This window comes from Salmo salar, chromosome 18, assembly GCF_965601325.2.
Source record: "Salmo salar chromosome 18, fSalSal1, whole genome shotgun sequence".
In the NCBI taxonomy this organism is placed as follows: domain Eukaryota; kingdom Metazoa; phylum Chordata; class Actinopteri; order Salmoniformes; family Salmonidae; genus Salmo; species Salmo salar.
In genome coordinates, this window is record NC_138308.1 from 1325001 (window position 1) to 1340000 (window position 15000).

Genomic DNA, 15000 nt, shown 5'->3' on the forward strand with positions numbered 1-15000 from the left:
GAAAACCTGAAAAGATTCCAAACAGGAAGTGCCCTCTCTGACCATTTCTTGGCCTTCTACACTCTCTTTATTGAAAACAGAGGATCTCTGCTGTAACGTGACACTTCCTACGGCTCCCATAGGCTCTCAGAAGGCGCCAGAACGTTGAATGATGACTCTGCAGTCCATGGCTGAAAAACAGCAGCGCATTTGGATAGTGGTCGATCTGAGAACAATGAGACGGGCGTGCGCGTGCACGTGAAGAGGCCATTTTACATTTTCAGTCTTTGAACGAAAAAGATGTCCCCCGGTCGGAATATTATCGCTTTTTTACGAGAAAAATCGCATAAAAATTTTAAACAGCGTTTGACATGCTTCGAAGTACGGTAATGGAATATTTAGAAATGTTTTGTCACGATACGCGTCTGCGCGTCACCGTTCGGATAGTGTCTTGAACGCAAGAACAAAACAGAGGATATTTGAATATAACTATGGATTATTTTGAACCAAAACAACATTTGTTGTTGAAGTAGAAGTCTTGGGAGTGCATTCTGACGAAGAACAGCAAAGGTAATCCAATTTTTCTAATAGTAATTCTGAGTTTAGTGAACGCCAAACTTGGTGGGTGTCAAATTAGCTAGCCCGTGATGGCGAGCTACCTACTCAGAATATTGCAAAATGTGCTTTTGCCGAAAAGCTATTTTAAAATCAGACACCGCGATTGCATAAAGGAGTTCTGTATCTATAATTCTTAAAATAATTGTTATGTTTTTTGTGAACGTTTATCGTGAGTAATTTAGTAAATTCACCGGAAGTTTGCGGTGGGTATGCTAGTTCTGAACGTCACATGCTAATGTAAAAAGCTGGTTTTTGATATAAATATGAACTTGATTGAACAAAACATGCATGTATTGTATAACATAATGTCCTAGGAGTGTCATCTGATGAAGATCATCAAAGGTTAGTGCTGCATTTAGCTGTGGTTTTGTTTTTTGTGACATTATATGCTAGCTTGAAAAATGGGTGTCTGATTATTTCTGGCTTGGTACTCTCCTGACATAATCTAATGTTTTGCTTTCGCTGTAAAGCCTTTTTGAAATCGGACAATGTGGTTAGATTAACGAGATGCTTGTCTTTAAAATGGTGTAAAATAGTCATATGTTTGAGAAATTGAAGTAATAGCATTTCTAAGGTATTTGAATATCGCGCCACTCGATTCCACTGGCTGTTGAGTAGGGGTGGGACGATTTCGTCCCACATACCCTAGAGAGGTTAAACATTTATGGGGACTTGGCACGAGCCTAATTCAGTATGAATGTGTGTACCTGTGACAGTACTAAAGCAGCAGTATGACTGGTTAATGGGCTGTAGTCATGGAGGGTGTAGATCTGCTCCGGACCAGAAGGGGGCAGTGTTTCTCTGAGTACTGCTGAGGTCAACACAGTCAGCTGCTCCACAGAGGAAGACACACAAAACGACAGCAGACGTTGATGCAGCTCCACTGGCAGCCTGTGGACAACGCATACACACGGGTTACCATGACAACACGCTACCACGACAACGCGCTACCGTGACAACAGGTTACCATGACAACACACTCATGCGACAACATGCTACCATGACAACACGCTACCACATTTACATTTAAGTCATTTAGCGGACGCTCTTATCCAGAGCAACTTACAAATTGGTGCATTCACCTTATGATATCCAGTGGAACAACCACTTTACAATAGTACATCTATATCTTTTAGGGGGGGTTAGAAGGATTACTTTATCCTATCCCAGGTATTCCTTAAAGAGGTGGGGTTTCAGGTGTCTCCGGAAGGTGGTGATTGACTCCGCTGTCCTGGCGTCGTGAGGGAGCTTGTTCCACCATTGGGGTGCCAGAGCAGCGAACAGTTTTGACTGGGCTGAGCGGGAACTGTGCTTCCTCAGAGGTAGGGAGGCCAGCAGGCCAGCGGTGGATGAGCGCAGTGCCCTCGTTTGGGTGTAGGGACTGATCAGAGCCTGAAGGTACGGAGGTGCCGTTCCCCTCACGGCTCCGTAGGCAAGCACCATGGTCTTGTAGCGGATGCGAGCTTCAACTGGAAGCCAGTGGAGAGAGCGGAGGAGCGGGGTGACGTGAGAGAACTTGGGAAGGTTAAACACCAGACGGGCTGCGGCGTTCTGGATGAGTTGTAGGGGTTTAATGGCACAGGCAGGGAGCCCAGCCAACAGCGAGTTGCAGTAATCCAGACGGGAGATGACAAGTGCCTGGATTAGGACCTGCGCGGCTTCCTGTGTGAGGCAGGGTCGTACTCTGCGAATGTTGTAGAGCATGAACCTACAGGATCGGGTCACCGCCTTGATGTTAGTGGAGAACGACAGGGTGTTGTCCAGGGTCACGCCAAGGCTCTTAGCACTCTGGGAGGAGGACACAATGGAGTTGTCAACCATGATGGCGAGATCATGGAACGGGCAGTCCTTCCCCGGGAGGAAGAGCAGCTCCGTCTTGCCGAGGTTCAGCTTGAGGTGGTGATCCGTCATCCACACTGATATGTCTGCCAGACATGCAGAGATGCGATTCGCCACCTGGTTATCAGAAGGGGGAAAGGAGAAGATGAATTGTGTGTCGTCTGCGTAGCAATGATAGGAGAGACCATGTGAGGATATGACAGAGCCAAGTGACTTGGTGTATAGCGAGAATAGGAGAGGGCCTAGAACTGAGCCCTGGGGGACACCAGTGGTGAGAGCACGTGGTGTGGAGACGGATTCTCGCCACGCCACCTGGTAGGAGCGACCTGTCAGGTAGGACGCAATCCAAGCGTGGGCCGCACCGGAGATGCCCAGCTCGGAGAGGGTGGAGAGGAGGATCTGATGGTTCACGGTATCAAAGGCAGCAGATAGGTCTAGAAGGATGAGAGCAGAGGAGAGAGAGTTAGCTTTAGCAGTGCGGAGAGCCTCCGTGACACAGAGAAGAGCAGTCTCAGTTGAATTACCAGTCTTGAAACCTGACTGATTTGGATCGAGAAGGTCATTCTGAGAGAGATAGCAGGAGAGCTGGCCAAGGACGGCACGTTCAAGAGTTTTGGAGAGAAAAGAAAGAAGGGATACTGGTCTGTAGTTGTTGACATCGGAGGGATCGAGTGTAGGTTTTTTCAGAAGGGGTGCAACTCTCGCTCTCTTGAAGACGGAAGGGACGTAGCCAGCGGTCAAGGATGAGTTGATGAGCGAGGTGAGGTAGGGGAGAAGGTCTCCGGAAATGGTCTGGAGAAGAGAGGAGGGGATAGGGTCAAGCGGGCAGGTTGTTGGGCGGCCGGCCGTCACAAGACGCGAGATTTCATCTGGAGAGAGAGGGGAGAAAGAGGTCAAAGCACAGGGTAGGGCAGTGTGAGCAGGACCAGCGGTGTCGTTTGACTTAGCAAACGAGGATCGGATGTCGTCAACCTTCTTTTCAAAATGGTTGACGAAGTCATCCGCAGAGAGGGAGGGGGGGGGGGGGAGGGGGAGGAGGATTCAGGAGGGAGGAGAAGGTAGCAAAGAGCTTCCTAGGGTTAGAGGCAGATGCTTGGAGTTTAGAGTGGTAGAAAGTGGCTTTAGCAGCAGAGACAGAAGAGGAAAATGTAGAGAGGAGGGAGTGAAAGGATGCCAGGTCCGCAGGGAGGCGAGTTTTCCTCCATTTCCGCTCGGCTGCCCGGAGCCCTGTTACCACGACAACACGCTACCACGACAACACGCTCCTGCGACCACCCAATAGCATGGGGAAGGCAAGTGTGCAGGTTTTTGTTCCAGCCCAGCTATAATACACATGAGAATGAAACTATGGTCTTCCATTCTTTACAGATATGACAATCCTCTCCTGGACCAGAGAGACACAGTCTTACATCCAGGTGTACTTGGTGCTAGGGTGTAGGGTTTAGGGTGTAGGGTTTAGGGTGCAGGGTTTAGGGTGTAGGGTTTAGGGTGTAGGGTTTAGGGTGTAGGGTTTAGGGTGTAGGGTTTAGGGTGTAGGGTACCTCCTAGTGTACTTGGTTGAGGCCATGATCAGGTGAGGTCAGTTAGGGTGTAGGGTTTAGGGTGTAGGGTTTAGGGTGTAGGGTTTAGGGTGTAGGGTACCTCCTAGTGTACTTGGTTGAGGCCACGATCAGGTGTAGTCTCTGGAGTGAGTCGATGACATCATGGCCGTGTTCTTTACCCGCCAGCTGCTTGGTGATCCGGCCGTAGAACTTCTGAAGCTCCACCTCCCCGATCTCCCTGGAAACAACATCACAGCCGTCACTTACATGCAGTTCCGGGTCGGAGGTGAACGACTCCAGAGAGGTATAGTACAAGGCAGGGTCAATGAGTAGCCGAGGCTCTCTGTTAGACTCTAGCTAACGACGATATGCCCCGTTTACAGACGCTAGCTACATGTCAGGCTAATCTGGTGTTATATACCCCGTTAACAGATGCTAGCTACATGTCAGGCTAGTCTGGTGTTATATGCCCCGTTAACAGATGCTAGCTACATGTCAGGCTAGTCTGGTGTTATATGCCCGTTAACAGATGCTAGCTACATGTCAGGCTAGTCTGGTGTTATATGCCCCGTTAACAGATGCTAGCTACATGTCAGGCTAGTCTGGTGTTATATGCCCGTTAACAGATGCTAGCTACATGTCAGGCTAGTCTGGTGTTATATGCCCCGTTAACAGATGCTAGCTACATGTCAGGCTAGTCCGGTGTTATATGCCCGTTAACAGATGCTAGCTACATGTCAGGCTAGTCTGGTGTTATATGCCCGTTAACAGATGCTAGCTACATGTCAGGCTAGTCCGGTGTTATATGCCCCGTTAACAGATGCTAGCTACATGTCAGGCTAGTCTGGTGTTATTATGCCCCGTTAACAGATGCTAGCTACATGTCAGGCTAGTCTGGTGTTATTACGAGCCGTTAACAGATGCTAGCTACATGTACAGGCTAGAGCCTGGACAGCTAGAGCCTGGACAGCTAGAGCCTGAACAGCTAGAGCCTGGACAGCTAGAGCCTGGACAGCTAGAGCCTGGACAGCTAGAGCCTGGACAGCTAGAGCCGGAACAGCTAGAGCCGGAACAGCTAGAGCCTGGACAGCTAGAGCCTGGACAGCTAGAGCCTGGACAGCTAGAGCCTGAACAGCTAGAGCCTGGACAGCTAGAGCCTGGACAGCTAGAGCCTGGACAGCTAGAGCCGGGACAGCTAGAGCCTGAACAGCTAGAGCCGGAACAGCTAGAGCCTGAACAGCTAGAGCCTGGACAGCTAGAGCCGGAACAGCTAGAGCCTGGACAGCTAGAGCCTGGACAGCTAGAGCCTGGACAGCTAGAGCCTGGACAGCTAGAGCCTGGACAGCTAGAGCCTGGACAGCTAGAGCCTGGACAGCTAGAGCCGGACAGCTAGAGCCGGAACAGCTAGAGCCTGGACAGCTAGAGCCTGGACAGCTAGAGCCCATGGACAGCTAGAGCCTGGACAGCTAGAGCCGGGACAGCTAGAGCCGGGACAGCTAGAGCCTGGACAGCTAGAGCCTGGACAGCTAGAGCCTGGACAGCTAGAGCCTGGACAGCTAGAGCCTGGACAGCTAGAGCCTGGACAGCTAGAGCCTGAACAGCTAGAGCCGGAACAGCTAGAGCCTGGACAGCTAGAGCCTGGACAGCTAGAGCCTGGACAGCTAGAGCCTGAACAGCTAGAGCCTGGACAGCTAGAGCCGGAACAGCTAGAGCCTGGACAGCTAGAGCCGGAACAGCTAGAGCCTGGACAGCTAGAGCCTGGACAGCTAGAGCCTGGACAGCTAGAGCCGGGACAGCTAGAGCCTGGACAGCTAGAGCCTGGACAGCTAGAGCCGGGACAGCTAGAGCCTGGACAGCTGTTACTACTCAGGAGAAGAAGAAAAGACTGAGAAAACGGCCAGTTCATCCACTGAACACGACAAGAGGCTAAAACCAACTGCGTGATTGGTCCACGCTAATACAAACTGGATGATTGGTCCACGCTAATACAAAGTGGGTGATTGGTCCACGCTGATACAAACTGCGTGATTGGTCCACGCTAAAACAAACTGGGTGATTGGTCCACGCTAAACAAACTGGGTGATTGGTCCACGCTAATACAAAGTGGATGATTGGTCCACGCTAATACAAAGTGGGTGATTGGTCCACGCTAATACAAACTGGATGATTGGTCCACGCTAATACAAAGTGGGTGATTGGTCCACGCTAATACAAACTGGGTGATTGGTCCACGCTAATACAAACTGGGTGATTGGTCCACGCTAATACAAACTGGGTGATTGGTCCACGCTAATACAAAGTGGGTGATTGGTCCACGCTAATACAAACTGGGTGATTGGTCCACGCTAATACAAACTGGATGATTGGTCCACGCTAATACAAACTGGGTGATTGGTCCACGCTAATACAAAGTGGGTGATTGGTCCACGCTAAAACAAAGTGGGTGATTGGTCCACGCTAAAATAAAGTGGGTGATTGGTCCACGCTAAAACAAAGTGGGTGATTGGTCCACGCTAATACAAAGTGGGTGATTGGTCCACGCTAATACAAAGTGGGTGATTGGTCCACGCTAATACAAAGTGGGTGATTGGTCCACGCTGATACAAGCTGGGTGATTGGTCACACAAATCAACTTGTGTAAGGAAAACTTGTACAATTATTTTATTGATAGGAGTGGGGGTAAAAAGGTAGTTCTGCATTGAAAAGCAGACCAAATGAACGGTAAGTAATACAATTTAAAAAGTTATCAAAGACTCCAGTCACCGAAGTCAGGCTGTTCTCTCTGCTACCGCACTGCAAGCGGTACCGGAGCGCCAAGTCTAGGACCCAAAGGCTCCTTAACAGCTTCTACCCCCCCAAGCCAGGCTGTTCTCTCTGCTACCGCACTGCAAGCGGTACCGGAGCGCCAAGTCTAGGACCCAAAGGCTCCTTAACAGCTTCTACCCCCCCAAGCCAGGCTGTTCTCTCTGCTACCACACTGCAAGCGGTACCGGAGCGCCAAGTCTAGGACCCAAAGGCTCCTTAACAGCTTCTACCCCCCCAAGCCAGGCTGTTCTCTCTGCTACCGAGCCAGGCTGTTCTCTCTGCTACCACACTGCAAGCGGTACCGGAGCGCCAAGTCTAGGACCCAAAGGCTCCTTAACAGCTTCTACCCCCCAAGCCAGGCTGTTCTCTCTGCTACCACACTGCAAGCGGTACCGGAGCGCCAAGTCTAGGACCCAAAGGCTCCTTAACAGCTTCTACCCCCCCAAGCCAGGCTGTTCTCTCTGCTACCGCACTGCAAGCGGTACCGGAGCGCCAAGTCTAGGACCCAAAGGCTCCTTAACAGCTTCTACCCCCCCAAGCCAGGCTGTTCTCTCTGCTACCGCACTGCAAGCGGTACCGGAGCGCCAAGTCTAGGACCCAAAGGCTCCTTAACAGCTTCTACCCCCCCAAGCCAGGCTGTTCTCTCTGCTACCGCACTGCAAGCGGTACCGGAGCGCCAAGTCTAGGACCCAAAGGCTCCTTAACAGCTTCTACCCCCCCAAGCCAGGCTGTTCTCTCTGCTACCGCACTGCAAGCGGTACCGGAGCGCCAAGTCTAGGACCCAAAGGCTCCTTAACAGCTTCTACCCCCCCAAGCCAGGCTGTTCTCTCTGCTACCACACTGCAAGCGGTACCGGAGCGCCAAGTCTAGGACCCAAAGGCTCCTTAACAGCTTCTACCCCCCCAAGCCATAAAACTGCTGAACATCTAAACTAATAAAATGGCCACCAGGACTATTTACATTTCGGCACCAATAAAACTGTGGCACTGACTCACCCATGGATTGATGTTTCAGAATCGTATCAACGAAGAGTTCGGAGTTTGACTAGCCACGTGTGACATGCACGCGCAGTTACAAGGGAGAGGAATGAATTGGGTTCAGTCAGTCATCCTATTGATGCCTAGTTAAAACTGAGAGTAGAGAGGAATGAATTGGGTTCAGTCAGTTAAAACAGAGTGAGAGGAATGAATTGGGTTCAGTCAGTCTCCTGTTGATGCCTAGTTAAAACAGAGTAGAGAGGAATGAATTGGGTTCAGTCAGTTAAAACAGAGTGGAGAGGAATGAATTGGGTTCAGTCAGTCTTCCTGTTGATGCCTAGTTAAAACAGAGTAGAGAGGAATGAATTGGGTTCAGTCAGTTAAAACTGAGAGTAGAGAGGAATGAATTGGGTTCAGTCAGTCTTCCTGTTGATGCCTAGTTAAAACAGAGTGGAGAGGAATGAATTGGGTTCAGTCAGTCATCCTGTCTTGTAGTATTCCTCCCCATCTGGATGCCAATGTAAAGGTGCTGTATCAGGGTGCTGTATCGGGGTGCTGTATCAGGGGTGCTGTATCAGGGTGGGTGCTGTATCAGGGTGGGTGCTGTATCGGGGTGCTGTATCGGGGTGCTGTATCAGGGTGGGTGCTGTATCGGGGTGCTGTATCGGGGTGCTGTATCAGGGTGGGTGCTGTATCAGGGGTGCTGTAGTGCTATATCAGGGTGCTGTATCAGGGTGGGTGCTGTATCGGGGTGGGTGCTGTATCGGGGTGCTGTATCGGGGTGCTGTATCGGGGTGCTGTATCAGGGGTGCTGTATCGGGGATCGGGGTGCTGTATCAGGGGTCAGGGTGCTGTATCGGGGTGCTGTATGGGGTGCTGTATCAGGGTGCTGTATCGGGGTGCTGTATCAGGGGTGCTGTATCGGGGTGGGTGCTGTATCGGGTGCTGTATCAGGGTGCTGTATCGGGGTGGGTGCTGTATCGGGGTGGGTGCTGTATCGGGGTGGGTGCTGTATCAGGGTGGGTGCTGTATCGGGGTGCTGTATCGGGGTGCTGTATCAGGGTGCTGTATCAAGGTGCTGTATCGGGGTGCTGTATCAGGGTGCTGTATCGGGTGGGTGCTGTATCAGGGTGCTGTATCGGGGTGCTGTATCGGGGATCGGGGTGCTGTATCAGGGGTCAGGGTGCTGTATCGGGGTGGGTGCTGTATCGGGGTGGGTGCTGTATCAAGGTGCTGTATCAGGGTGCTGTATCAGGGGGGTGCTGTATCAGGGGTGCTGTATCAGGGTGCTGTATCAGGGTGCTGTATCAGGGTGGGTGCTGTATCAGGGTGCTGTATCGGGGTGCTGTATCGGGGTGCTGTATCAGGGTGCTGTATCAGGGTGGGTGCTGTATCGGGGTGCTGTATCGGGGTGCTGTATCAGGGTGCTGTATCAGGGTGGGTGCTGTATCAGGGTGGGTGCTGTATCAGGGTGGGTGCTGTATCAGGGTGGGTGCTGTATCGGGGTGCTGTATCGGGGTGCTGTATCAGGGTGGGTGCTGTATCGGGTGCTGTATCGAGGTGCTGTATCGGGGTGCTGTATCGGGGTGCTGTATCGGGGTGCTGTATCGGGGTGCTTGCTGATGCGAGTTGCTTCCCACCGGACAGTTGCATCACGTCCCCGGAAGCAGCTAACGTGGCCGATTTGTTCCATCCCCCCTTCATGTTATTCTGAGTAGCATAGCAGCCAACACTAGAAATAACGTGGAATATTGGTAGTAAACATCTGGATGTGACCGTGATCCAGTCTACAGCTCAATGGGGGAGAGTTTGAGCTGCTATCCGGTAACACAACAGGGCCCAGTGCCCTTCGCTCCCGCTCGTCGTGCACCGCTGTCCCTGTTGCTGATTTGAGCTGTTCTCGCCATAATATGGACTTGGTCTTTTACCAGATAGGGCTATCTTCTGTACACCACTCCTACCTTGTCACAACACAACTGATTGGTTCAAACGCATTAAGAAGGAAAGAAATTCCACTAATGAACTTTTAACAAGGCACACCTGTTAATTGAAATGCATTCCAGGTGACTGTCTCGTGAAGCTGGTTGAGAGAATGCCAAGAGCGTGCAAAGCTGTCATCAAGACAAAGGGTGGCTACTTTGAAAAATATAAAATATAAAATAGTTGGATTTGTTTAACACTTTTTTTGGTTACTACATAGTACTATGTAAATACAGTACAAGCTGATGAAACTGGCTCTTCATCCATCACCAAGGGTCGTGACCGACTCACCTTCGCTGGCCACTGGCACACTGGCGAAGTGTGCTCTTCATCCATCACCAAGGGTCGTGACCGACTCACCTTCGCTGGCCACTGGCACACTGGAGAAGTGTGCTCTTCATCCATCACCAAGGGTCGTGACCGACTCACCTTCGCTGGCCACTGGCACACTGGAGAAGTGTGCTCTCCACGGATTAATCCACGTTTTCTACTGCACCGGGCTGACGGCGAGCGGTTTGCTGATGTCAATACTGTGAACAGAGCGGCCCCATGGCGGCGGTGGGGTTATGGTTCGGGCGGGCATAAGCTACCGACAACGAACACTATTGCATTTTATCAATGGCAAATTTAAAATGTACAGAGATACCGTGGCCCATCGTCGGGCCCATTCATTAAATGTTTTATTTATTTAATTAGGCATGTCAGTTAAGAACAAATTCTTATTTACAATGACGGCCTACCCTGGGCCAAACCCGGACGACGCTGGGACAATTGTGCGCCGCCCTATGGGACTCCCAATCACAGCCGGATGTGATACAGCCTGGATTCAAACCAGGGACTGTAGTGGCGCCTCTTGCACTGATATGCAGTGCCTTAGACCGCTGCGCCACTCGGGAGCCAAAATTCATCCACTGCCATCACCTCATGTTTCAGCATGATAATGCACGGCCCCATGTCGCAAGGATAATGTCATGAGGTTGGCCTGTGGGTGAGGTTTATGACCCCCCCATAAATACCTTTCTCTCTTCCCCTCTCTCTCTCTCTCTCTCTCTGACTCTACTGAAGGACTCTCGAATAGCCTTTGTTAAATATAGAGAGTCTGGGAACATCAAACAAGTGGGGGGGAAGGAACCATATTTCGGTAATAGAACCAGTTGTAAATATGTGTTGGAACTTAATGAATATGATGTCAGATCGGTTGTCATCTGAGACATTATGACTGATGACAGGACGACATAAACTATCAGATTCACATGGAATCGTTGTGAAATTTAAATGCAATTTAAAATAAAAACTATTTGTGAAAAGATTAAATGTAATTTTAGCTTCCAAAATGAGAGAATTGGGTTTTCATAAGGTTAGAGCCCTGCTCAATCAGTGGCCCGCCCCTGTGAAGAGACATGGGTTATAAACTATGAAACACACCCTTCTCCCCCTCCACTATATAAAGCCCTTGACGAAAATATAACCTCCTGTTCCGAGGACGAAAGGACGACGGTCCGTACGTTAAAAAGGGACTAACACGTCAACTACAGAACTAAGCCAACCTCAGCGTGAGCTTTGGTTGTGAATGGTATGAACTCTGAACTCTTATTCACTACAGAAGTGAGACCTCCTAGCCGTTGAGTTAGCAACAGCAGCTGTAAACGTTGGGCTAGGGAAGGACGGACGACGTATCCAGTCTAACACACAACGAAGATACTACAACGTATCCAATTTACCACCAGAGACATTCATTCCGAGGACAGGAAGATCTCTGTTTGGCCAACACGGCCAGCATCTACGACCAACCTACCGAAGCGCAGCTCAGAGTAAATATTTATTGCATTCTCCTTAATTCAAATGGGCGGTTATTTAGAATGCATAAGATAATGTATTTACGATGATAGCATAGCTTCTCCCTTTGTTCCTCAGTCTTCCCGCTCTTTCATTCAAGCCCAACCCCCCTCTCTTTGCGTAACCAGCCGTCATACAGGTTCCGTCCACCAGGGGCGTTTTCTGTATGACATAATTTGCATTCTGTGTAGATGTAATTCTGTGTGATTAGTTTAGGTATTTAGTAAATAAATAATTAAACCCAATTTTGTATTGATGATTCAACTTGTTAGCCAGAGTTCGTGAAGATAACCAAGAATTTACAACTTTCAGATGAGACTGAAAATAAGGTGAGGATTAATATTGACTGCTATTGATGTAAAATATTACTAAGTCTTTTAAGAGTTTATTCGGAAGATAACAGCTCTATAAACACTCTTCCGTGGTGCCCCGACTTTCTAGTTAATTACATTTACATGATTAGCTCAATCAGGTGATATTAATTACAGAGAAATTATTTTATAGAATAGCGTGTCATATCACTTAATCCGGCATAGCCAAAGACACACGACAATATGAACACAATTCCTGGCAGCTGAAAATGTCCCAGTTCTTCCATGGCCTGCGTACTCACCAGACATGTCACCCTATCGAGCATGTTTGGGATGCTCTGGATCGACGTGTACGACAGCGTGTTCCAGTTCCCGCCCAATATCCAGCCACTTCTCACAGCCATTTTTATTTAATTTAATATTGAAGAGTGGGACAACATTCCACAATCAACAGCCTGATCAACTCTATGTGAAGGAGATGTGTCACACTGCATGAGGACAATTGTGGTCACACCAGATACTGACTGGTTTTCAGATCCACGCCCCTACACCCCTTTTTTTTTACGTTTCTGTTACCAACAGATCCATATCTGTATTCTCAGTCACGTGAAATCTATTGATTAGGGAAAAAATAATTTTATTTCAATTGACTGATTTCCTTATATGAACTGTAACTCACTAAAAATCTGAGAAAATGTTGCGTTTATATTTTGGTTCAGTGTACCTTACAGCTCGGGTTTGTGGTTGAGCAGTGACAAGAGCAAACTAACACCAAACGACATGACAGCAGCGGTGTACGACGGACAGAAGCAGGCGGAGAACAGTGTCCTTTCCTCGGCTTGACTCTGCTCTGAACACCGCTAACTGCCGGGTCTTACCTGGCTTGTTTGATCAAACTCTCTGTTCCTGCTGAATACATAGTAGCCGTCCAAACAAGTTGTAAATTGTCCGCTCGGGAAACATGTCCGACTGACAATCACGTGAATCCTCTACTAGTTCCGCCTTGTCAGCGAGTCTGCCCCGTTAATGACGTATTTCATTACGTTGTAGTTTTTAACCGGTATTTAAACCAGACAAGCAGAACAAATACTTATTTACAATGACGCTCTACTCCGGGCAAAACCGGATGACGCTGGGTCAATTGTGCGCCGCCCTATGGGGACTCCCAACCATGGCCGGATGTGATACAGCCTGGATTTGAACCAGGGACTTGTAGTAATGCACTCTTGCACTGAGATGCAGTGCCTTAGACCGCTGCGCCACTCAGCCATCTTCACAGACGTGGTCACTGGTCCAGGGACATTAGCGCATAGAAAATCCAATATGGCTGCCAACGAACTACAAAAATATATATATTCTATTGTATTATTATTATTCTTATTTTATTAACATCAAATCAATACAAAAAGTATATGGGGGAACACAAGTATATATATACAGAATATACAAAGGACATTTGGGCTAAGGGATACAATATCACGTTACACAAGGACCTTAAAGGGGCACACACACATTGATCATTCTAACAGCTTTTTAGTCACCAGAGTATTTAATTGTCTTAAAATAATGTTCAATTGATTTTTTGCAAGGTAATAAAATGTTTCGTTTGTAAATGTACATTTGTGAATATGAAATTTTGGTTAAAAGAATAATGAAATGAATTACATTAAAATAGTTTCAACTTCTTTCTATCCAAAGTAAAAAAGAATCCCTGCAGTACATCTCTCCGTAATATAATAAGGATCCGCCCCCCTTTTTTTTTCAATTTCCTCCTAAAAATGACCCAAATCTAACTTCCTGTAGCTCAGGCCCTGAAGCAAGGATATGCATATTCTTGGTACCATTTGAAAGGAAGCACTTTGCAGTTTGTGGAAATGTGAAAGGAATGTAGTAGAACATAACACAATAGATCTGATAAAAGATAATACAAAGAAAAAAAATCAACTGTTCTTTTGTCATTTTTGTTGTACCATCATCTATGAAATGCAAGAGAAAAGCCATATTCCAGCCCAGGTGCAATTTAGATTCTGGCCACTAGATGGAGGCAGTGTATGTGCAAAGTTTTACACTGATCCAATGAACCCTTGTATTTCTGTTCAAAATGTTGTATCAATACTGCCCAAATGTGCCTAATTTGTTTATTAATAACTTTTCATGTTAAAAAATGGTGCACTCCCCTCAAACAATAGCCTGGTATTCTTTCACTGTAACAGCTACTGTAAATTGGACAGTGCGGTTAGATTAACAAGAATTTATGCTTTCTGCCCATATCAGATATGTCTATGTCCTGGTAAATTTTTTTGTTACTTACAATCTCATGCTAATCGCATTAGCCTACGTTAGCTCAACCGTCCCGTGGAAGGAACACCGATCAATACCTGTTAGAGATGACCTGTAGGATCAATACCTGTTAGAGATGACCTGTAGGATCAATACCTGTTAGAGATGACCTGTAGGATCAATACCTGTTAGAGATGACCTGTAGGATCAATACCTGTTAGAGATTACCTGCAGGATCAATACCTGTTAGAGATGACCTGTAGGATCAATACCTGTTAGAGATGACCTGTAGGATCAATACCTGTTAGAGATGACCTGTAGGATCAATACCTGTTAGAGATGACCTGTAGGATCAATACCTGTTAGAGATGACCTGTAGGATCAATACCTGTTAGAGATGACCTGTAGGATCAATACCTGTTAGAGATGACCTGTAGGATCAATACCTGTTAGAGATGACCTGTAGGATCAATACCTGTTAGAGATGACCTGTAGGATCAATACCTGTTAGAGATGACCTGTAGGATCAATACCTGTTAGAGATGACCTGTAGGATCAATACCTGTTAGAGATGACCTGTAGGATCAATACCTGTTAGAGATGACCTGTAGGATCAATACCTGTTAGAGATGACCTGTAGGATCAATACCTGTTAGAGATGACCTGTAGGATCAATACCTGTTAGAGATGACCTGTAGGATCAATACCTGTTAGAGATGACCTGTAGGATCAATACCTGTTAGAGATGACCTGTAGGATCAATACCTGTTAGAGATGACCTGTAGGATCAATACCTGTTAGAGATGACCTGTAGGATCAATACCTGTTAGAGAT

The 15000-nt window shown here is 48.0% G+C and overlaps 1 protein-coding gene across 1 annotated transcript in view; it reads right to left on the reverse strand.

The window, feature by feature from the left end:
- Positions 1-12830, reverse strand: part of ap5z1 (adaptor related protein complex 5 subunit zeta 1) — an 88031-nt gene extending 75201 nt beyond the window's left edge. The window contains 3 exon segments of the mRNA NM_001173809.1: positions 1305-1488; positions 4078-4215; positions 12765-12830. Of these exon segments, the coding sequence (NP_001167280.1) occupies positions 1305-1488; positions 4078-4215; positions 12765-12805 (363 nt within the window). The 5' untranslated portion in view covers positions 12806-12830.
- Between the last annotated feature and the right edge of the window lie 2170 nt (positions 12831-15000).